The sequence below is a fragment of the Nannobrachium achirus genome (genome assembly GCF_963921795.1).
Source record: "Nannobrachium achirus genome assembly, chromosome: 11".
Taxonomy (NCBI): Eukaryota; Metazoa; Chordata; class Actinopteri; order Myctophiformes; family Myctophidae; genus Nannobrachium; species Nannobrachium achirus.
The window spans coordinates 30,053,506-30,078,730 of NC_137820.1; the positions used below are offsets into that span (position 1 = coordinate 30,053,506).

At 40.5% G+C, this 25,225-nt stretch overlaps 2 protein-coding genes across 5 annotated transcripts in view; one reads left to right on the forward strand and one right to left on the reverse strand.

The window, feature by feature from the left end:
• Positions 1-9,043: 9,043 nt before the first annotated feature.
• LOC308293489 (programmed cell death protein 2-like) lies at positions 9,044-17,523 on the forward strand. Of its 2 annotated transcripts, none has more exons than XM_080736040.1 (6): positions 9,044-9,295; positions 10,201-10,325; positions 10,538-10,657; positions 11,830-11,997; positions 16,046-16,199; positions 16,484-17,523. In XM_080736040.1, exons 1-6 carry the CDS (start codon positions 9,063-9,065, stop codon positions 16,830-16,832), a joined length of 1,149 nt encoding a protein of 382 aa, XP_080592166.1. In that variant the 5' UTR covers positions 9,044-9,062; the 3' UTR covers positions 16,833-17,523. The 2 variants fall into 2 exon arrangements, with proteins under 2 accessions (XP_080592166.1, XP_080592167.1); XM_080736041.1 differs by having other exon boundaries at positions 10,541-10,657.
• Positions 17,524-20,511: 2,988 nt separating this feature from the next.
• LOC308293485 (nuclear factor of activated T-cells, cytoplasmic 3-like) overlaps positions 20,512-25,225 on the reverse strand; it is a 38,146-nt gene continuing 33,432 nt past the window's right edge. For all 3 annotated transcript variants that reach the window (XM_080736035.1, XM_080736034.1, XM_080736033.1), the window contains one exon: positions 20,512-23,734. In XM_080736035.1, the coding sequence (XP_080592161.1) occupies positions 23,601-23,734 (134 nt within the window). In that variant the 3' untranslated portion in view covers positions 20,512-23,600. The remainder of the gene's footprint in view (positions 23,735-25,225) is intronic.

The following is a 25,225-nucleotide window of genomic DNA, read 5'->3' on the forward strand; positions in this document are numbered from 1 at the left end:
ATAGTCATTAGACATTGTAATTATTTGTATCAGGCCACAACCCAGTCTATTCAGTCAATGCCTCTGCCTCTGTAAAGCCTACTTTTATAGAGTAAATACATTTCAAGTGTAATTGTATATTGTATATCGCGTCAGATTGTGTTATCTGAATATTAAGGCATTACTAGCCCCCTGACTTGTTACACAGCAGGCAGACGTGTGTGCTGCATGCGTCCTGTCTGTGTGTTAATGCTGCTGCTTTATTTTAGTTTCAGTTTATTCCATGCAGAAATAAATATGCCACAGTTTCTGCTAAAGTGTCCTCCATGCACAACACAACGCAGAGCGATAGCGAGAACATTATGATTTGTTCTGGCTTTGTATATGGCTGACTATATTTAAGATTAGGAAGACCATGATGTAAACTGTCAACAGACTTTTTGTGGATGTTGACACGGTTTTCATGTTAAACTTGTATAACATATGTATGAAATGTATGCTTTTAATGTTTTGTATCTGTGCACTGGAATGTTTTTACCAAACCTTAACTGTGATAATGTGTAAACATCGTGAAACTACTTTGAAAAACTAAACATGTGCTTTTTGTAATAGACTTTTTTAGGTCGATATTTGTATAGAAAGGCCTAACCAGGGACTGGGGTTGCAAGTTAGCCTTGGCTACAAACAGTATACATTGCAAAGGTTTCATGTGTTTACACATTGTTTTGTTTTCAACATATAAAACATAAACATATAAATACATCAAAATATGACTGGGGCTAACTGTCCAATATCGGGCCAGAGATTCATGAAACATGTAATCCTTTCAAGCTATTACTATATTTAGTCTACTGCTATTACTGGGCTCTTATTAAAATACATTATTTATTAAGTTAGTAACAGGAACCAATTAAATCTTAATTACATTATTTTGTAGGCCTATCTAAGCTTCTTCTTGGTGTGATCATTTCTTTGATGTGATTTTGTTCATTTGTTAGGATCCCCATTAGCTGTGCCCACAACTAGTCACAGTGACAGCTAGTCTTCTTGGGGTCCACATATAAAAACAGTACATGTGATAAAGTTTAATCAATTTGTGACAGAAATTGACACACATTAGCAGACATAAAATATGTTTCGAAACCTCTACTTTCTCATGATGCTACACAGTAAAAACATAAAAAACTGCTAAACATTAGACTATAATAATCAAATGTGAAGCAAAAATGTGTATTTTGTATTTGTATGGGGGATCTACTTTTGTTCAGATTGAAGGGTTCAACCCTATTCACGCCCGCCCACTCAGCACATTTCTCAGCAACTTCCTGGTGCTGACATCAGCTTTGAAGGGTAAAACCTTCTTATTATAACTCTATGGGTAAAACCCTGCTAAAAGGCCATAGAGTTAACACAGAAATCGCGTGACTTGTCTTAAAGCCTTACCTTTTAGCCTTTTTTGTACCTTTTTATTTATACTTTACTTTAATTGCGTTAAATTTGCGATTTCTGTGTTAACTCTATGGGCTTAATAGTAGGGTTTCCCCTTCAAAGCATGACGTCAGCACCTGGTCAGCACCAGGAAGTTGCTGAGTGGGCGGGGCGTGAATAGGGATAATTGGCCAGTTTCTGTCTATTGTTACTCCACCCCCTCCTCCGATTGGGCCATCAGACTCTCTTTTGAGTATTTAGCAGGGCTCTGTTCATGTTTGGTGAAACTCTGAGTTGTTAAAGGCTGAACTTACTTCTCACAGAAAGTCAGAGAGCTAACTTTGAGAAATGGCTTTACTGCAAACATTGAAATCCTTGGTCAATGAGCGACTATCTGCAGCTGCTGAAGAGATCTTTGGGACCGTTGGACAAATTGTAACAGCGTATGAGGACGTAGCCTTCAGTTTGAAGCAAGAAATTGACCGCCAAAGCAGACTACTGGATATGGTTTTAAAACCATACATCAAATTATACAGAATAGGTTGGTACAATTACTTTAAAACACACAGTGATTCATATTGTAAGAAGAGTCGATAACTGTAATCAATTAGTGACATTTTGGTTTTAATATCCATGATGGAGTTCTTTGTGGGGAGATTAGTTCTAGTCAATTCATGTTAGTTCCTCTGGTATGGGCTCAACAACCTTTGAATAGTTTTCTCTGTTTACTTCACCAAACAAACAGCCCCTCTGTAGCCTCTCAGAATATTCAGGTGTATTCAAACATGAGCTTCTTACAGCATGTTTTGTGTGTGCTATTTTTAAAGCATTTCAGACCAGTTGTCCTGGGAATGATGTCTGCTGATTTAGGTGTGTCAATGTAGGCTACAATGTAAACTATTGTCCTGTAGGCCACCATCAATTTAGGATGAGAAATGCATTGTTCGAAATACTTTTTAAGTTCCAAGGTCCAAGACAGTAGTAGTAAATATCCATAAACAAGGGTAGGGTTAGGATTTAGAAATTCAACATTTTTAAAAGGTGAATATCATTGGTTTGTGAGCTCACACTAGAAACACAACCCTGATAAAAAGTCAGATGGTTCCAACAGCTGAAGTCCAAATACCACAGCTACAAAACAGGAGAAAAACTACATTTCAAGCATTTCAAGGTTTTGTCTCGTTTTATCTCTTGCCTAGACATCCTGCACCTCCCTTTGTGTAAAGAGGGGGTTTACCCTGACCAGCAGAATATGAACTCCAGTCCGGGTCACGAGGAACCTCCACAGATTAAAGAGGAACAAGAGGAGCTACTTCTAAGACCAGAGGAGGGGGTTACATTACTAGCAGTGAAAAGTGAAGATGATGGTGAAAACAGAGAGACAGAGCCTGTAACCATCACCTCAGCTGAACACATGAAGACACAAGCTGAGGACGGTGGAACACCTCAAGCAACCGCTGATGACCAGCTCCTCTCTTCACACCGTTCTGAATCTGACACTGAAGATTCACAAAATATGGAAGGACACGGATTGTCTTTGAGCAAGAAACCGACCAGGGACCTGAAATCACCAAAACAAATGAAGTGTCACACAGAGAAGAAAGACTTTAATTGTAAAGACTGTGGCAAAATGTTTAATCGTAAGGGCCATCTAAAGATTCACACAATGATTCATACAGGGGAATACCCCTTTACATGTACAGTTTGTGGCAAACATTGTAGTCAAAAGTGTGATCTAAAAGTGCACATGCGGACTCATACGGGTGAAAAACCCTTTAGTTGTACAGTTTGTGACAAGGGTTTTATTAACACAAGTCAACTAAAAACACACATGATGACCCATGCAAGTGAAAAGCCCTATACGTGTGCAGTTTGTGGCAAAGGCTGTAGTCAAAAGTGTCATCTTAAAAGGCACATGATGTCTCATACCGGGGGAAAACCCTTTACTTGTACAGTTTGTGGCAAGGGTTTTATTTACGCAAGCAATCTAAAAACACACATGATGATTCATACAGGGGAAAAGCCCTATACTTGTACAGTTTGTGGCAAAGGCTGTATTCAAATGTGTGATCTAAAAACACACATGATGACGCATACCGGGGAAAAACCCTTTACTTGTACAGTTTGTGGCAAAGGCTGTATTCAAATTAGTAATCTAAAAACACACATGCGAACTCATACAGGGGGAAACCCCTAACATGTATAGTTTGTGAAAAAGGCTTTGGTCATAAGGTTAGGGTAAAAACACACACACGATGACAAATACAGTAGAACCATTTATTGTACAGTGTGTGCCAAAGGCTGCAGTCGAGTGGATGTTCTTAAAGAAAGAAAGAGAGAGAGAGAAAAGGAACACCCATGACGACTCTGGACTGATATCTTAATGTACGATGAGGATTGATACAGGGTAGAAGCAAATTTTGGAACGGTATTATGTTGCTTTAGTTTCTCTGTCGAGTCACATTATCTTGAGTATATCCACCACGGAGCCAGATACAAGGGAAGGATGTCTGTCTTTATTGAATGTGACAATCCCCCCCCCCCAGCCTTGTTTTCTCATAATGCCAACTATGTACTGTATTGATGAATAGATATTAAAACGATTTTATTTCATCAATATTTATTGAATTATGGTGTAGTGACTGTCTTGGGGCATAATTCACCTTAAGGGATTACCTCATATACCAATACTGTTGAAGTGTCTGGCTACAGGGGATTTCTCATCTTTAGTTCTGATGTTAGCCAGAGATAAGTTACTTTTACAGAGAGAGGCATTCTGGATCCATTTCTTAAATAAACGAAGAGTTAATGCTATTTTTTTTTATATAAATATATCTGGATGTGTGGTTTATTGTGAGATGTTATGGCAACAACTGTAATGTTTTTTTTTTGTATTAATGTCATTTGATAATTGAACTCTTTTGAACTGCTGTATAGCGATTTGTAATCAGTCACAGACTATATAAATGTGTCACTTCTGCCCTGTGTATTCAGTAACACTGATGATAGCCTAGCCGAAACACGTCTGTATGCTGTAAGACTACTGCTGCTGCTCTATTATTAAACAAGACTCCTAAAGACTCAAAGAGAGTGCGGATTGTACTTCTTTTCATTATAAATTACGGTTTTGATATGTTTTCAAATATTTTCAGTAATAGCAGATGTACAAGCTTGTAGATCTGCTTTTTTTTTTTATACAACGCAAATGGACAAAGTGGTCACTTGTGATAAAAACTCCTTTTCTGGGACCACATTGAGGAGCAACATTGAAGTTGCAGAAAGTAATATTTTTGTTACAGTACATTTTCATGTGGGCTGCTAATCAGGAGAGAGTAGCGGACCCTTTTATCAGCTTCAATCCGATAGTGTTCCTATTGTCAGGTTGGACTACTGATTGAATTGATTGATTGAATACTTTGTTACACGTTTGCATAGGAATAGTACAGGACAGTACAGTTCAGATACAAGGTCTACTAAAAGGATTTAAACCCCAAGAAAGCACATTAAATGACAGACTAAATAAACAGTACTATGCAGAAAAATCTTCATAACACAATAAGAAAAATAGATAATAATTGATCATTTACTGTAAGGGGGGGGGGGGGGGGGGGTAAGGATGGGCTTTTTTTTTTCTTTTTTTTTTTTACCAGTTTTGAGTTGCAGTCACCTGTAAGTGACTTCAGAGCGGTTTTAAAAGAGAGTAGGGATTTATACTCCTTTAAAGGGCCAGTTCACCTCTGGGGCAACCAGATCGTATTTTATTGTTGTTTGGGACACGATCAACACAATCCTGAGTTTTTTTTTTTTTTTTTTTTTTTGTTCAATCTGTGTTTTGAGATATTTTAGTATTTCAGCATGAATGATGATGCATTTTGCATCATATGATGCAGCATGATGACTCATATAATGCAAAATGCATCATCATTCATGCTGAAATACTAAAATATCTCAAAACACAGATTGAACACAAAAAAAAAATAACAGGATTGTGTTGATCTTGTTCCAAACAACAATAAAATAAGATCTGGTTGCCCCAAAGGTGAACTGGCCCTTTAAGATTAAGATTAAGAGCTGACTACGCCATCTGGTGGTTACTGGAGCCCATGGACTCTGACAGGCTCTATGCACAGATTGGAAGGAAATTAAGCCTCTTCCCTGCTTCCTTTGCAGGTGTTACAAATGATTCTAATGAAGGCTCTGAGTGGTTCTCAAACCTTTTTATGTATTTATTACAAGGACCCCCATAACTCTGAGAGTGTACAAATGGAACCACAGTGAGTCAAGAGGCTTGGACCCAAAATGCAGGAACATTTAGTTTTTTTATTATTTGACGGACATCGCTGCAAAACAGGCGGAGACAACACGAAAATAAAGTATCTACAGACTACATAGCCTACCTTTATGTACTGTACATAGCATACAGTACATGATGTTTAGACATACTGTAAGGTGCATGAAACATTAGTTATGACAAATGATTTGAATGATTGTAGAGCCAAACGACCCAGGTCTATTCACGTTATTCTTGGCCCCGCCCCCGGCTTCCTGTTCATATCCTGAAAGAGGCGGAGGCAGAGTTGTAGAAGAGAGAGTTACGTCACTTACGTCGACTCCCATAGTAAGCGTGAAAAGCCTATTTACTCTATGGTGGGAAGCTAACTTAGCCTAGCTTACTGGAGCCTGTTCTCATTCCTAGCGAGCCTCTGCCCCGTCCGCCCCCATTCATTTTTCACTCGCTGGTAAGTAGACTAAATCACGTCTTTTTCACTCTTTTAAAAATGGTATCTACCTTAGAGAGGCCCGTGAATGCGTTACAATGGTGAAAAAGACGTGATTTGGTCTACTTCCAGCGAGTTTAAATGACTCGGCTAGAATGGGGGGCGGACGGGGCATTGGCTCGCTAGGAATGAGAACGGCTCCATGCGAAGCCACTTCCGGTCTGCGGCGAGTTCAAAGCGTGACGCCACTCTCTTATATATCGCTCTGGGCGGAGGCTGAAAAAGCTGCGTGATTCCTAAACCCACCAGGTTTGAGTTAAGACCCGCCTCGTGGAAACGCGAGGACTTCCAGGAGTGGCTGAAATCCCTGCCTGACACGTGGAGGGTGGATAAAGTCAGAGGCATGAAGACTTGTACTCAGTAGTGCTTTGGGGGCCGGACGGGACCGGACGCCGTGTGGCCGGAAATATTTCCCCACATGCACGCGCACGGACGGCACCGAACAGTGCACGACCGTGTAAACGCGTGCATAGGCCTACCTATGGTGCATACCCCCCCCGCGAGAGCCGCGACAACCCCCCACCCCGCGAATCCGCTAACTACAAGCAATACTTTAATCAGTGGCTACTTGCATAACAGGTTTCTAGTGGTGAATGTGTGAGCGTCCTCAAGCCTCTATTCATATGGATATATAGCCTACTTTAACACCTAGGTTTCCAGCTGTGACTGCATGTGCATGTGTCGATGTGCGTCCTCATACATGGCTCCATATTACTGTGGCATTTAGTGTTTGAGATTCGTTCAAGCCAAACTTTGTTTCTCTATCCTACTGCAGCGCTGTATTTTCTAAATGAATTAAAAGAAAGTAGAACATAAAATCCATGATTTTTTCTCTTCAATGGGCCACGTTGCCATGGTTACCATAGACTTCCATGTAATTGCGCAATTGTGTAAAAAGTGCACGCCCATGCCTAGATGATGCACCACGTGTGTGCAGGCTGTTCACAGCTTTCAAACAAAAAAATCCGCTTGGAAATCCGTTCAGGCATTCATGATTTATAGGCCATTATGTTTTCTTCAGATGTAAACAAACATGGCTGCCATGTTTGAAAGAATGGGTTGGTATGGGGGTTAAACATGCAATTTCGCGATCGCGATCATGCCTAATACATTTCTGGAGGTCCAAAAAAATCTTTTGAAAAAAAATTTTTTTGAATTTTTTTTTTTTTTTTTTTTTTCAAAAACGGCCCAAACTCGGGAAACTCGGGGTTGGCACAGCACTAGTACCAATACAAACTCGGGAAACTCGGGGTTGGCACCATATGTGTTGTTAAGTAACAATGCAAATGTAATTAAGACTAGAAAACTATTGTTTTCCCACCATTAGATCTGCTGACATCCTTTCTATCTAAATAGCCTCTAGAGGCGCGTGCACGCGCGTGCACGTGACGTCAATAAATGACCGTCCGCCCGGAAAAAAAAATACCAAAGCACCACTGCTTGTACTTGAGAAAAGCCTGCATTTGCACAATGCACAACTATTAATTTCTCACTACAGTGCTCAAAATAAACTGTGCTAAAAAAATCTTGAAACTGACTTAATTGTACTGTGCTTAATAAAGGGAAAACTTTGTAACTTTGCTAAAGAGAAAAACGTCCTGAGAAAGCTATTAATTTGTCTGTGCTCAAAATAAAAACGTATTATCAGTTAAATTGTTATGGTTTGGATATGGCTTTGGGCCTATTATGCTGCGTGTATTATTGTAATGGATCAGTAGGTAGTAGGTACTTTGCACTTGAGCGAGCAGCACTAACGTTCATGGGCACTTTCATACTTAAGATTATCGAGAGGAGGCGGGTCTTAACTCAATCCTGGTGGGTTTAGGAATCACGCGAAAAAGCTGGCCTGAAAAACATCATTTGGTTTCCTGTTGTCCTTGCATTAAAGTGTCAGTAGTTGGCGTTCTAGGCTCTGGGCTCTGAATGTACCTGGGTTGCCATGTCTGCTTATAATAAGCAATTTGTGTCTCTAAAAAAAATAGTTGCTTATTGGGCTTACTTTCTAATATTTTTTAAACCAGTGGTTCCCAAATCTTTTCATATCAAGGACCCCAGATTACATATTTGTCCACAGTCGCAGACCCCCATCTGAAAATATGTGGTGCCACACAGATTTATGTTGTTAAAATGTTTCAAAAATATTCAAAAAAGAAAATGTTTTCAATATTCAATATTTTTTAAATATTAAATATACAAGCTCACAATGTGTCGCCATGTGACACATTGTGAGCTTGCTGATCTGCTATTTTCAAATGTGAATGTAAAGTAGTATAGCCTACTGTAGTTGCTTCTGTTGGGCTTATTTCTTTGGCAAAATCTGGCAACAGACAATTCTATGTCACTTCCTTACTTGGGTGGAAGTGAAAAGATGTTTATGAAGCAGCACACAAAGAAAAATGGCAGCCTCCATAGAATGGCCAGGAATATGGTGAATACGGTTCCTTCCACTATGATTCACCCCTGTCTGTGTGTTGGAGAATCACACACTTAACTCCATCAGGGCTCATCTTCATGCTGGCTTGTGGTGGACATTTGTTGTCAAAATTCTATTTTTGCCATATTAGGCCAACTTCTTTCGAATTGTAATGAGCTACAAGCTGTGACTGATCTCATGATGTTTTTTTTTTATGTACTCAATTACATTTTCAATTCCGGACTTTTAATTGAACAGAGTATTTCTACATTGCCACTGCAGTATTGATATTTTTACTCAAACAAAACATGTGAGTACTTTTTTACACCACAAGAACTGAACAGGAGCAGTGCCAGTGAAGCTTAATAAGGTTGCACCGTTTTGACCGGCAATATTTCGGTGACGGACCTGCAAAAAGAGACTTCCTTCCGGTGTCCACTGTCAACATGTGAAACAACAACAACATGGCTGCAGTATCTTCACCAAACGAGGAGATCATAACCACAACAACCTTGATCGGCTTGTGCGACGGGGATCTGGACCCCAGACATTCTTCTTTCTCCACCAACAAGGTCGGGGACCTGCCGGACCCCCTGCCCGCGGTGCGCTGGCAGCATCCCCGCTGCAGGGCGTGCGAGGCTGCCCTGGTCCATGTGGTCCAAGTCTACTGTCCGCTGCACGCCTCTCCCTATCACAGGTTTTTGATTTATTGATTGATACATGAAGTGGTTCCTGTGTAAATAAGCCGAAAAGCTTTATCGATCTCCTTCTAGTTGACCTTGTACCAGTCACAGTGATGTACATGAAACGGTACCTTTTCCTATGCAAACTTCTAATACATTCTTCAATCAATCAAAACAATTGACTGAAGAATGTAGTATTAGTTTGCATTTTCATGACAGTACAAATCACTGGTAAAATGCCAACTAAAAGGAGATCCTAGTAAGCTTTACAGCTTATTTACACAGGAACCACTTCATGTATCTCATATGGAAGACCTACGGATATAACACAGTAGCCTGCCTAATTTGCATAGGATATCATCAATAACAAAAGGGGAAAAAGCCTTCAAAAAGGAAAATAAACTAAAAAGGGTGCAGTGGTGGAAAAAGTACTCACTCACACATGTTACTTCAGTAAACAAGTATCAATACTGCAATGTAGAAATACTCGTTTACAAGTAGAAGTCTGATATTCAAAATGTACGTTGAGTAAAAATGATGAACGTTTTTGCATCAAACTGTACTGTTGTTGCACTTGTTGTACTTTTCCAAAAGTAAAAGTACATGTTTGAAAATAGCAGATCTACAAGCTCACAACGCGTTGCGACACAAGCTTGCAGATCGGCTATTTTCAAATAGCCACGGTATAAAATGAGGCCAAATATGGTTTATGTATGTTTTATTATAATATATACAAAGTAACTATATATAGTAACTAAAGACTTCAAATAAAGTAGTGGAGTAAAAGTACAATATTTGGATCTGAGACGCAGTGGAGTAGAAGTAAAAGTAATGGAAATGGCAAAAGTAAAGTACAAACACCTCAAAACTGTACTTAAGTACATGACTTGATTAAATGTTACTTTACACCACTGCACAGGTGCATACATGTGTTGGCGTGCTGCAGTCCCTCCTGCAACGGCGGACAGGGCACCTGGAAGGCCGTGAGATCCCAGTGCCTGGAGACCGATGTGAGGGCAGCTACTAAAACCCCAGTGGTGGAAGGTAAAGTACTGTACTGTTGTTTCTATGTCAGGGGTCTTCAACGTTATCAGGCCAAGGACCCCTTAGCTGAGAGAGAGATGAAGCTGGGCCAGGGACCCCCAGATTCCATATAGTTTCATTGTTCGACAGCACAATCATCAGTGTATTTTGGATTCATGTCAATTTGTGTTATATTTAACCACTTGAACTGTCAATACTTTAAACCATCCCAGCAGCAGTGAATGGCCTTCCAGTGAGCTGCAGCACAGACTGGTGTGTGGATGCTGATGACTGGGGCATGGAGGATGAAGACCCCTCCACACACCCCCACAATGCAACACCAATACACACAGGTAGGTAGGCCTGGGAAATGTATACCCCGCAATAACAAACATTCCATGAACAAACTGTCAAAAAGATAACTGTCCAGGGCAAAAAGAAAAGCTGTTGCAGGCCGCAAAGCCAATCAATATAAAATCTCTGCATATGGAGTGTATGACACATGTTTTTAAAATGATAATAAAAAAGGAATGTTTTTTTGCCATACAATTATTAGGCATGTCACAATTACCTAATTGCATTTTTGTAGATGATCGCAATCATTTTGCGTGGTCGACCGAATTTAATTCATGTTAAATGTTAAAATAGTGGAAATAGTAGATCTACAAGCTCACAACGTGATGCAACTCTACACTTTCTGAGCTTGTAGATTGGCCATTTACACTTTTTAAAGTATAAAGTTTCGTTATTTATTTAATGTCAGTAATTTCTTTGTATATTTAGGTTAATTGTCATGTCTGCCCCGTGCAACTTCAGAGCTTTAAAGCAGAATTGTAATTTGTATTTATAAGTTCCGACATTGAACGACAAAAACACAATAAATCATCATGTACAGTAAAATGTCATAATCGTGACAGCCAGCCCTACACAGTTTCCAACTTTCCAACTTCACTTTCACATGATCCCTCAATTAATTGAGTACATGGGACCCCAATGTAAACAAGCCATAGTGCTTTCTTGGGTTTAAATCCTTTTGGTAGACCTTGTATCTGAATTGTACTGTCCTGTACTTTTCCTATTAGCGAACTGCTAATACAGTATTAATCCATTTAGGCCTGAACGTAAATCTGTGTCAATTTAGAATTTTAACCACTTTAACCATAATTTAATGCTTTAAGTATTAAAAAATAGCAGATATACAAGCTCGCAGCGCGGCTTGTAGGTCTGCTATTTTTTGTCTTTGAATATCTCTGACCCGATTCTATAGATGTCTTCTAAATCCTTCTAAATCAGTGGTTCTCAAACCTTTTCATGTCAAGGACCCCCAAAATCACATGTATTTGGCCACGGACCCCATCTCAAAATGTGTTCTTCCAGGGACCCCGCAGAAGCAAATATTTGAGATACAAATGTTCGCTTTCAAAAAAATACAAAAATAGCAGATCTACAAGCTTGCTGTGAGCTTGTAGATCTGCTATTTTTCAGTTGTCAAACAATCCATGAAGGTTGTGTCCATGTTATCCAGCTGCAGTGCCAGAGATCAGGGCCCCTACAGCCGTTGAGTGTGAAGTCAGCGAGCAGCTGGAGCATCTGACAGTGACTGACTCTCAGGCTGAGCAGCAGGCTGTTCCCGTTGTCCTCCGTCCGTTCTACGTCAGCGTGGTGGAGGAAGATGACCTGCATGCACAGCAAGGTGTGGTAGAGTTTAACATTTTGTTAGTTTTTGATCATTTTCTTTGATCATTTTTACTGTTTTGACTTTCTTTTTTTTTTTTTTCAAAAGTATATATATATATTCTTTAGTGTGACAATGTAGCAGGATCAAGTAGGACATTAACTCTTTTACTGCCACAGAATTGAACAAAAAGCTCCATCCACTGCCAGCTAAATTGAGAATTGTCGCTCATCTTTGAAGGCCTACTGGAGAAATTTGGTTTCGACTATAAAGACAACAATTATATGGCAACGTAGAATAGAATGTCTACTTTGCAACAGAAAAAGATTTCGAGCTTTTATCTTGTTCTGTTCATTAGCTAGAAGCTGCAGAATGTGGCCTAAAAACAGCTCTTTGAGAACATAAAGCTGAGAAAAATGCATTTTTGTGAAGAATACATTTTCAGGCAGAAATCTCTCTTTAGCCTTTTATTGTTGGCTTCAGTAACATCACACCTATGATCAGTGGTTGTTTACAAACAAATTCAAAAAAATAAAAACAAGAAAAAGTGTCTTTTTACACACTTTTAGTGTGTAAGAGAAGTAAGAGCAGTAGTAAGAGCAGTGCAGAACATTGACACAGTGACATGAGCTTCAGCCTGAATCCTGCTTCAGCTTTCAGGGTTCTCTTTATCTCACTGTGACACTACATGTCTACAGAGTGTATATGTGTGTGTGCGTGCGTGCGTGCGTGCGTGCGTGCGTGTGTGTCATTCAGCCTGCACAGGGCCTGGGGCTCCATTCTGTTTCACTCCAGCCAGGCTCCTCCGGAAGGGCTCCACCGGGTCTGCTGAACTCGTACACGAGCCCATGGTCGATCTGTAAATTATACAAATACATAATTACTATAAAATACATGAAAAATAGTACACCTTCAAGCTCACAACGCGTCACAGCAGAATGCGTGACGCCCTCTCTCTCACACACACACACACACACACACACACACACACACACATCCTTGTGTGACTCGTACACGAGCCCATGGTCGATCTGTAAATTATACAAATACATAATTACTATAAAATACATGAAAAATAGTACACCTTCAAGCTCACAACGCGTCACAGCAGAATGCGTGGAGGTTGGGGGCCTACTATTTTCATCAAAAGGCCGTTTTAGAAATGTCAACCCCTGCCTCTCTAACATTCTATGCACTTCCTGCTTACCACACAAATATATATATATATATATATATATAGTAATTATGTAAAAACAGCATTCATGGTCTGGAGAGGGCACTTTTTACAGATGGATAAAAGGGCAGGGGCTCAAGCCCCCTTTGATGTCTATGTGAGCATGTGCATGGTGCTAAGTCTGATTTACAGAAAAAAGTTTGTTTTTTCTTTACCTATCCTTGTCCTTGGACGACCACGATGTGGAAATGAAGAAGTAGGCTCATCATCATCGTCGACTCATCATCTAAAATCATAGCCAGGAAAATATCAAATAGTTTATATCTAAACAAATCAATTTACAATTTTGACATTTAGCAAATGACTTACAATAAGTTCATATATAACATAAAATGCAGTTATAGTAAATAGTTACCATGCATTTACTGTCACAGTGAAATTCCCTTTATACCCTGTATACCTATATAAAATGTCACAATGCAACATAGCTCTGTTTACACAAAGCTGTACTCCCTCCAACTATGTTCCCCATTTTCAACAGTTTTTATTTGTAACACTTGCTTTGGCAATGTAAACGTATGTTTTCTCATGCCAATAAAGCTCCTTTGAATTGAACTGAAAAGCTACATCATCAGCTACTGATGATGATGATGATGATGACGATAAAAAGAAACCTCTCCCTCTCTCTCACACACACACGCATCGTACGCACGCACACACAAACTAAGCCAATAAATCCTAAATTCCCATCAAATAATCTTAGTAGGCTGTGCAGTGCACGTACACTACACGCGGTACGTGCACGCGCGTGATAGGAACTCCACGTGTGTCCTGAGTAGCGACAAAAACAAACAAAGCACGTGGATCCTAACTGCTTGGATCAAGTTACTGATCCGGTCCGGATACGGAAACATTTCTTGCATGTATGTGTACGTGTAAATAGCCGGATGCAGTAGGCGGGCTCTAGACCGGATCCCAATGTCGGAGTGGCAACACGTCGCAATGGAAAACCGTTACCCACTGACCATCCCCCCATCCCAGGCTTCCAGTTCCACACGGATGCTCTGTTATCACACAGTATACAACTATATACAGTATACAACTATACAATACATACATGCACTGGATTGGAAGTCTTACTTTGGACAGTAGAATCGTGGCCTCTGTTCTCCGAGGGGTCTCTACGCGGAAGCCATTCTTCATTGGCCAAATCGCCCAGTTTGTCCGTCTTTTCGCGGCGGTACATGGGTCTCTGCTGCTGCGGCGATGTGAGCCCCCGGGCGGGGGGATCCATCCTACACGGGGGTCGAGCTCCGTCGGGATCGGTTTCCACAATATCACGAGGCTCTTGATCCATTTTTGGACCCCGGTTCTTCGCGACTGGCACCATCTTAGTCTGGGATCGCTTCCAATTTCGGGCTTTTGATCCGGTCGGGAGCGGATGACGTCCTACGTTCTTCAATCTTTTTATCTTCAATAACAATGGCTACAGTGATCTTTTTCTCTTCTTCATCATCATTATCATCATCATCATCGTCATCATCACGACCACCACCACCATGGGCGCTGGTCCTGGGTCACCAACACGGGTAGGTTGTGTAATCCTAATTCTAACAAAGTTTATTTCTATCGGTCAGGGGGGGTTGGGTCGCACTTCGGCGGAATGATACCAGCAAGTTGAGGCTGAGTTGGCCTAATACATCTCAATATTCTAGTACTGCTAAATACTACTACCTACTACAATTACTATACTACTAATACTATAAAACAACTGATTTCCGACAAAATGATCGCTTTTACCAACGTTTCTCTCTCTCTTTCTCTACTAACAGCCCGATGCATAAAACAATATAGTCCCTCAATGCTGCTAGCAGCTAGCAGTGGCGTCAGTTCAGAACAAGCTAAGGTATGGCAACATGACTGGTGTCTGGTGAAGACACCAGTCATGTTGCCATACCTTAGCAACAGGCACGATGAAAAGTACATTTTTATTATTTCCCCCTGTCAAGGTATGGCAGCTGCATACCCCTGCCATACCCAATTGACGCCCCTGGCAGCTAGTCGCTCTGGGCAGGCGGAGCCAGGACAGTCTGTTTACTTTTTTTTTTATGAAAGGTTTCCGGCTGTCCTCAAAATGACACAGACGACCAATTATGCATTCAAAAGTTGCGCAAGGACGACTTTTATCATAATCCATAAAAAACATCAAACGAACGAACGGGCGTATTGGCACAGAGGTCCCTGGAGGATTGGGGCGAACAGGAACGTTCAAAGCAGTATAAGAGTTAAGTTAGGAAAAACACAAATGTAAAATATGCAGATAAGGAGGTTTCTGCCCGACAGCAATGATATACACTAGGGCATTCACTGAATCACTATTCGACGTTGTTCACCGAATTCAAATATTTGCCTATTCTTTTTTTTTTGTCTCTTTAAAAAATATATAGTTTATAAAACTTGGCTAGATAGGAAGTCACAAGAATGAGTTTTCAGTGCCCCTGGTGGATGAATTTGTTAATGCTCTATACCAGGGGTTCTCAAACCTTTTTAGGCCTTGATCCCCAAAATAAACATATTTGAACTGGGGACCCCCACCCTGACAAGCACTTGGAATTGTAGGTATTACATGTGACTCGGTTCCACAGATACAGTAAATTGCGAGGCGTTGTGAGCATGTAGATCGGCTATTTTCATAATGTCCGCCTCTTGCTTGCTTAATATTTGACAGTTTGGCCAGTCCTCGAGTCGAATATTCGAATACTTTGAGGTCGAATAATTTGAATACTAAAAATCACTATTCGTGAATGCCCTAATATACACATACTGTAAGTGTAATGAAACGCTAATTTCCAATGTTGTCCTGAAAATAACCCTAAATAACCCTGTGTGCAGAGGATGTCTTGGAGCATCATGTGCGGCAGCTGCTGAAGGAGTACGAGCGGAGAGAAGGAGTGAGCGTGGGGGAACTGGACGGCTGCGACGCAGGCGGAGACGGTGAGAAGTACGAGAAGACCAAAGCCAGACACGGTGACGCAGCCTTCTCCAGGTTAGTTCTCAAACCTTTTCATGGCATGCCATGGACCCCCACACAAACCCCCTCTGAAAATGTTTTGTGCCAGGAAAAAAAAAATATTCAAACTTACCAATACTTTCAACATTTTCTTAAATAGCAGATCTACAAGCGTGCAGTGTGGCACTAAGTGACGTACTGCGAGCTTGTATATCTGGTATTTATGAATAGCCAACATATAAAATATGGATACAGTGGTTAAAATGATCGGTGATGCTGTATTAACTACATTTGCTGGGGACTTTCTGGTACTTCTCCAGGTTCATGAAGAAGATCTCCATCTGTCCGGAACAGATCCTGCGCTACTGCTGGAACGGCAAACCTCTCTTCATCTCGGAGCCTCCTTCCAACATGAGCCAGATGGTTCCCCTCTGTGGCTCCTGTGGAAGCCCCCGGACCTTTGAGTTCCAGCTGATGCCCGCTCTGGTGAGCCTGTTGCGGGCTAAAGACTCAACCACCACAGACTGTGACCCGGCAGCGGCGCTGGAGTTTGGAACCGTGCTGGTGTACACGTGTAGAAACAGCTGCTGGCCCTCTGGCTCAAGCAACGCGCCTCGAGAAGAGTACCTTTTCGTCCAAGCAGACCCTGACCAGAAATTCTTTAAGTGACCTCTATGGCAGGGGTTTTCAAAGTGGGTGACGGGGCACCCTGGGGTGCCGTGACAGCAGTCCAGGAGTGCTGCGAGATAATTTGATATTTGGAATTTATTTGGACACTTGAAAAAATATTTAGTATCATTCTAAACTTGAAGTACAAAGTTATTTTCAGTCAGTTCTAACCAAAATGGCTATTATCTCAACGTTTTCCTCGCAACATAATCACTAAAATATCGTCACTGTCGGGCAGAAACCTTGTATCTCTAAGTTTCAAATGTGTACGTCTTGGAAAAGCAAAGCCCTGCTTCATCATACAAGACTGTCGCACAAAACTAGTGAAAACAGCTGATGATCTGCTGTTTTCACTAGTTCAGTACATTTTATAGACGATAAATACAAAACGAACGGTTTTGGACATACAAGGTTTCCACCGACAATGACGATATGCTATAAATATAAGGTGCTGGGAGTGAAAATTATAATGTAGGGGTGCCTCGGATTAAAAAAATATTTATGGGGTGCCCTGAGACAAAAGTTTGGGAACCCCTGCTCTATGGAGGCAGTGGTTCTTAATGTCGGGTCCGGGAAGACCCCTCACCACCGTCATCGTTCTAAATCAGTGCAATCTTACCCATTTGTTCTGCTGTAGACAGAATATGTATTGAAAGATTAAAATCAGTTTCCCATACCGGACACAATTATATGGATCATGAGTAAATGTGTTTTTTTTGTTTTGTAATGAGAATGAAATGTGAACTGTAATGACATGCACATTTATAGTTGACGGATGGGATGTTTAATACATTGTAGGGCATTCACAAATAGTGATTTTTAGTATTCAAATTATTCAACCTCAAAGTATTCGACAGGACTGGCCAAGAAGCAAACATTGTGAAAATAGCCGATCTACATGCTCACAACGCCTCGCAACGAGCATGTAGATCTGCTATTTTCACAATATTTATCTGCGGAACCGAGTCACATTAATCTATCTATAAATGCGACAAATCTCTGTCTGTTTGTTTGTAATCCGCGTATCTCGAGAACCGTTCGTCCCACCGGCTTCAGATTCGGCACGCGCGTTCCCCGCCGCCGCGCGGAGTGCAGTGCCAGGCCTCGACCCGACCCGACTCGCGGTTTTCCGAAACCGGCGCGAAACGTTCGGAATCTCCTTATGCGGAGCTGATTGTTGACATCAGGCTGTTCCGGAGGAAATCGGCGCAAGCGCTGAGTCATTGTGACATCACTTCATAAAAGGCTCTGACATCACGTACGCCACATGAGTCAACACAAAATCTCTGTGAATGTGTATGTATGTATGTAATCCGCGTATCTCGAGAACCCTTCTTCCCACCGGCACGCGCGTTCTCCAGATATGGGCATAAAGTCTGACATCAGAGTTTTCCGCAACCGGTACTGTGTGTGCAGAGATCTTCATATATGGGCATAAGTGGACAAAGACAAACAGATGGTCAAAACGGGTCCTATGACAACAGGTATATTGGGGTTTGCATTAAAGGGTGGGGCATTCATGGGGTTTGCATTAAAGGGTGGGGCATTCATTCCCTATTTCAAATTCGGCACGTGCGTTCCCCACCGCAGCAGGTAGTGCAGTGCTCGGCCTCAACCCGACCCGACCCACGATTGTTTGAAAAAGCGACAGAAATCTCATATATGGGCATAAAATGGACGCAGATAAACAGATATCTCCATATATGGCATATATGGGCATACAATGGATGCAGAATCACAAAGATCTCCATATACGGGCATAAAAGGGACACAGACAGACAGATACAGAGATCTCCATATATGGGCATAAAATGGATGCAGATAGATATCTCCATATATGGGCATAAAATGGACCCAGAACTATAACTGCAGTGATCTCCATATATGGACATAAAATGGACACCGACAGACAGATACAGATATCTCCATATATGGGCAAAAATGGACACAGGCAGACAAATGGTCAAAACGGGTCCTATGAAAACAGGTATAATGGGGTTTGCATTAAAGGGCGGGGCATTCATTCCCTATTTACATTGTTCTGAGTTGGCCAGGTCGCCGACTAGACGCGAAGGGCGGCCCAGCTTCTAGTACCTACAATTCCAAGTGCTTGTCAGGGTGGGGTTCCCCAGTTCAGATGTTTATTTTGGGGGTCACAGCCTAAAAAGGTTTGAGAACCCCTGCTATAGAGCATTAACAAATTCATCCACCAGGGGCATTGACTCATTCTTATGACTTCCTATTTGGTGAATGCCCTAATACATAGTTTTGGATAGCGTGCTTCAGGACCCACCCTGCTAGCAGAGGATCAAGGTGCCACGAGGTGGGGTCCTGGGAGGGTTTCATTAAAACCCATTTAGACCTGAACGCAAATCTGTCAAAACTTTCTCCATGTCAAGGACCCCCAAAATGACATGTATTTGGCCATGGAACCCCCATCTCAAAATATGTTGCTCCAGGGACCACCCAGAAGCAAATATTTGAGTTACAAATGTTCGCCTTTAAAAAAGAAAAATAACATCTACAGTGCCACCCTGCGAGCTTGTATATCTGCTATTTTTCAATAGTTAAAGCATTCAATAATTCTAGGCCTAAATGGGTTTTAAAGAACTGAAAAATGACCAGAAGAACACCATTGTTGAACTCGATCTGCCCAACACCACCTCTTTGAGAAGATTGTGCAGCTCTTCTGGAGAAGAAATCAAACTGAAGAGGAAGAAGTAATGTGCAGTGGATGAGATTTAAATATCATGCAGCATTGTCATAGGAAGGGTTCACATCAGGGAAGTTTTACTATGAGGTTCAGGTAGACTATTTGGGCTTTAGGAGTGGCGAGAGCGTCTGTTTACCCATTTAGGCCTGAACACATGATGATGCAATATTTTATGCTTTAACTATAAAAAAATAGCAGATATACAAGCTCACTTGTAGAGCTTGTAGATCTGCTATTTTTGAAAAATCGTGAACATTAGAATTTTGACCCGATTCTATAAGTGTCTTTTGAATCCTAAGATTTTTGGAGCAATCTGGCCAGCCATCGTCAAAGAAAAGGTCCTTTTCACTTCAACTGGAGCTCAGTTAGTCTGTTCTTGAGAGACTACTATGTCAGTGGTGCTCAAACCTTTTCATGTGAAGGACCCCAAAAACGATATTTATTTGGCCACGGACCCCCATTTCTAAATATTTAGTTCCAGGGACCACCCAGAAGCAAAATTTAAGTTACAAACGTTCGCTTTGAAAATACATATATTCAAAGATTTGCACACATTTTCACGACTTTTTCAAAAATAGCAGATCTACAAGCTCGCAGCGCGGCACTCGGTGCCGCGCTGTGAGCTTGTATATCTGCTATTTTTCACTGGTTAAAGCATTCAATAATTCGAGGCCTGTATGGGTTAACAGAAAGGTGGGAAGCGGCTTTCAAAAGCGCTCAAAGGAACCAAGTATAGACAATACTTCCCTTGGTGAGTTCAAATGACCTACCTTACCACTGCCAGTAAAATAATATATCGGTGTTCTTTTCCACGTCATGCTTTTTCCCCCTTTATCTCAAACATAGGCCATAAAGGCAAGGAACATAATTCTTTACATTTATTTTTGATTTGAACCTCAAAGATACACATTTTGATAGTTTAATAAGTAGCTTTAGCTTCACTCAAAAACAAACAAGTTACACTTGATGGGAAATGTTCTTTTGAAAGCAAAATAGAAAAACAATATACAGGAAAAAAAAAAAAAAAACCTACAAAAAGCAGTTATTCCAAAGCAGTTTTTTCTTTTTTATCTGCAATATCCAGAGTATCAAAAATAGATTAATAATTAAACGAATTAGTCAATAAATAACACATTGTCCTCATCTTGGGTCAAACTACAGCTTCTGTACCTACATTGCAAATTGGTTTCTAACATTTAGCCTATTGCTTAAATTAGGCTATTTTAATTTACAGATTTGTGCCATTATTAAAATCAAATTTGTCAAGAGAATTGTCAGGTAAAATCTTTGGTTATGTAAATGAGGTATTATAACCTAATCCTTGCTACAAAAAGGCTTTTTATTCATTTTTCAAATCCAACAAACTCCTGAGATGCATGAAGCAAACGATTTGGCCTGATAACCAGTGGTGGGAAAAGTACATTTACTTACACCTTTATACTACTACGAGGCATATACTGTACTTTTTTTTTTTTTTACTCCACTACAATTATTTGAAAACTTTTGTTACTTTATATATACTTTATATAAAAATAACTTGCATTAACCAATTAATTTTACACTTTGATTTCAAACTTTTTTTGAAAATAACCAGACACATTTTGAAAACATTAAGTACTTTTATTTTAGTACTATCAAGTACGTTTTCATGCCACTACTTTGAATACAAGCCTTTAGCTCGTAACTAGAGAGAATGTTGTACGTATATTGAGGTATCGCTAATTCTACTCAGTAAAATAATGTGAGCACAGTACTTGTTCCACCACTGGTAACAACCTCATCAGAAATAAACTGAAGATGTGCTGCGCTTAGAAGAGGCACCGTCATTTAGCCTTGTTACGTACAGTACAAAAAGCCTTAGTTCACTGGTTCTCAACCAGTGGCCCGCCAGGGTTTTCCACCCTCTGCTTCTGTATATCGTTGCTGTCAGGGCAGAAACCTCTCATCTCCATATTATAGTGTGTTTAAGGACTCGTTTAACCCATTTAAAACGGGTACACATTATAGTGTATCGTTATTTTATGCTTTAACTATTGAAAAACAGCAGATATACAAGCTCACAGCGCGCGCTGCGAGCTTGTAGATCTGCTATTTTTGAAAAATCGTGAAAATTTGAATTTTGACCCGATTCTATAAGTGTCTTTTGAGTCCTTCTAAGGTTTTTTGAAAACCCATGTTTCTATGTCAGCAATCTGGCCAGCCATCGTCAAAGAAAAGGTCCTTTTCACTTAAATGGAGCTCAGTTAGTCTGTTCCTGAGAGACTGCTATGTCAGTGGTTCTCAAACCTTTTCATGTGAAAGACACCCAAAATTATATTTATTTGGCCACGGACCCCCATCTCAAAATATTTAGTTCCAGGGACCACCCAGAAGCAAAATTTTAGTTACAAACGTTCGCTTTGAAAATACATATATATTCAAAGATTTGCACACATTTTCACGACTTTTTCAAAAATAGCAGATCTACAAGCTCGCAGCGCGGCACTCGGTGCCGCGCTGTGAGCTTGTATATCTGCTATTTTTCACTGGTTAAAGCATTCAATAATTCTAGGCCTAAATGGGTTTTAAGGACTCGTTTAAGTGGTCAGATTGGTGGGCCGCGAATGCTTTCAATACTTTCAAGTGGGCCCTGATCCCAAAGAGGTTGAGAAACAATGATGTTAGTTAAATGCATAGCAGTAGCACCAGCATCGACGCTTGAAGTTCACTTTATCCTCCATCACACTATGCCGTCGCTTGCCGACAGCGACTGCCCTTCAAGCCTACTCATTTTACTTCAGTTCTTCAGCGACACCCTCGAGGGATGGTGTACATCAGGGGTGCCCAAAAGGTAGATCGTGATCTACCAGTAGATCACCAATGCTGTGCGGGTAGACCACATGACAAGCCTCTAAAAATATATAATTAAAATATGAAAAGAATATGTCATTATGACATCAAGAAGGGCCTATCAGCTCCCTTCATGGCTTCTAAAGTAGGCAAACCTCCAATGCAATACTTTGTTCAAGAATGAAGACATTTCCCCCAGTATTTCCCATTTATTTCCCCCTTAAGTGTGTTTGTCTAAAATGTAACGCCAGTGCTGCTATTCCCAAGCCCCCCTCAGGCCCTCAGCTAAAACATTGTGGATGGGTAGATCATGTTGAGCTAGTCATTTTAAAAGTAGATCTCCGTCAAAAAAGTGTGGGCACCCCTGGTGTACATCGTCGCTGTGGGGGGCGGAAACCGCATACGTCCAAAACAGTTATGATGAAATAGAAAAACGAAAGTCAAATATCTACTCACAAGCTCTTATTAATACTTTTAATTGGATCAATATTTAAAAAAATACCTTACACACAGACTTAACCACTATCATTTTCAAAATGTTTCCAATGCGATGCGTTGTGAGCTTGCAGATTGGCTATTTTAGCTACTTACTTTAGGCCGCACTCTTGTATGACGAAGTAGGACGTTAAATTAAGGGTGGAAATTTGTATTGATTCTTAGATTAATTGCGATGCGGGTATGGGCCTTTGTGAATCGATTCACAGGTGTCAAAAATCTATTTTTAATTTAAATATTGTTTTGTATGTTGGTGCAGAAATATATATATATATATATATATTTTATCATATTGACAATTGCACAGAGCAACAGCCACATTTTGGTTGGTTAGCTGAAGTATTGAGAAGCCTTTATGTTATAAGTCAGTATTATTTCACTAGAAGGATTCATTTATTTTGCTGTTGGCTTTCTGCATTTTTATCGATGTTGGCAAATATAACCTTCCAGATAATGGAAGTAAATTAATCTGTTTTCATTATGGATCATTAGAAAGCACTTTGTTTATTAGTCACACAGTGAGGGGGGGAAAAAATCATGTATTGTAAATTTGGTATCGAGATGTATCGGTGATCGAATCGGAATCAAATCGTCAGGTACCTAGAGATTTCCGCCCCCTATTTAAATTTACGAAAACAAACCATAAGAGCTTGAAACATGGAGATACAAGGTTGTGTGCCCGGACAGTGACGATTCTAAGCTGGAGTAAAAGGAGGAGAGCAAACAGAGAACTACTGAAGGCTTCCGCAGTACTGCAGCTCTGTATCAGCAGAGTTCTGGTCCCAGCCGTACGGGTCCTGGGCTTCAAGGACCATGTCTGCACCGCTGCTCAGCTGGAAGATGTCTCTGTCGATGATCTCGTTCACTGTGAGAAGGAAACAACGTAAAAACGAATGGTGTAAGTCAGGGCTTTTCAAACCTTTTTGTCTCAGGGCACCCCATGAATATTTTTTTTTAATCCGAGGCACCCCTACATTATAATTTTCACTCCCAGCGCCTTATATTTATAGCATATCGTCGTTGTCGGGTGGAAACCTTGTACGTCCAAAACCATTCATTTTGTATTTATCATCTATAAAATGTACTAAACTAGTGAAAACAGCAGATCTACAAGCACACAACGCCTCTCATAGCGAGGCGTTGTGTGCTTGGAGATCGGCTGTTTTCACTAGTTCTGTGCAACGGTCTTGTATGATGAAGCAAGGCTTTGCTTTACCAAAAGACGTACACATTTGAAACTTTAAGATACGAGGTTTCTGCCCGACAGTGACGATATTTTAGTGATTATGTTGCGAAGAAAACGTTGAGATAATAGCAATTTTGGTTAGAACTAACTGAAAATAACTTTGTATTTCAAGTTTAAAATGAAACTAAATATTTCTGTGTCCAAATAAATTCCAAATATTATCAAATTATCTCGCGGGCACCCCTGGACTGCCGTCACGGCACCCCAGGGTGCCCCGTCACCCACTTTGAAAACCCCTGGTGTAAGTGATCTTATAGTTGGTGTTAAATAGCTCTATATTCTGATAATCACTGCTATGGAATGTTTGTTCAAATGCAACTTTAGTCAACTTATGCTATTTAGTCTCCTCGGCTCTTTAATAAACACACAAACACAATACATTTTCAGGTCAGGATATGAATTTCATCCAATCAGGAGATAGAACTCTAAAATAAAAATAGGGCTTCAGTCTTAAGTGGTAAATACAGCCAATGAAATAGATTTACCTGATCTGTAAAACATGAAAGGAAACTGAGATAATACAAGTCTGGTGGATTACAAACCTAGTCGCATTCAATACATAGACATTTTACACTTAAACACTACATTTAACTCTGTTTAAGACATGAGACCTGGACATTTTCTTTCTTTCTAGGATCTGCAGGTATTGTGTGGTTCAGCCACATGGGGGTAGCAGTGTGCCCTTTTCAAACACAAGGTACCCTGTCTAAATAATGAGTCACATAATTATGTACATCCCACCTAGCATTACATCACAGTAGTATGCTGTTTTTTTATGCTTAAATATATATGAATTATTCTAATGTATTGCTTTTCACACTCACCACCACTTTCACTTATGTAGTTTTTAATGCTATTTTAATACTTTTTTGTGATGGTGTGTAGGGGGAAAAAAAGTAGCAGGGAGAAAAAAAGATATGGAGATACGAGGTCTCTGCCCGACACAGCAACGAGAAGAATGGCTCCAGACAAATTAGCGAGTTTATTTATACTTCCCCGGCACTGCTAAAAACTAGGAGCCCAGAGATGGAATGGTTCTAGATTGAACCTCTATTCATAGCACTCTCACTGAAAGGTGCTGCCGCTTTTCTGAAACCTGAGCTTAAAGTG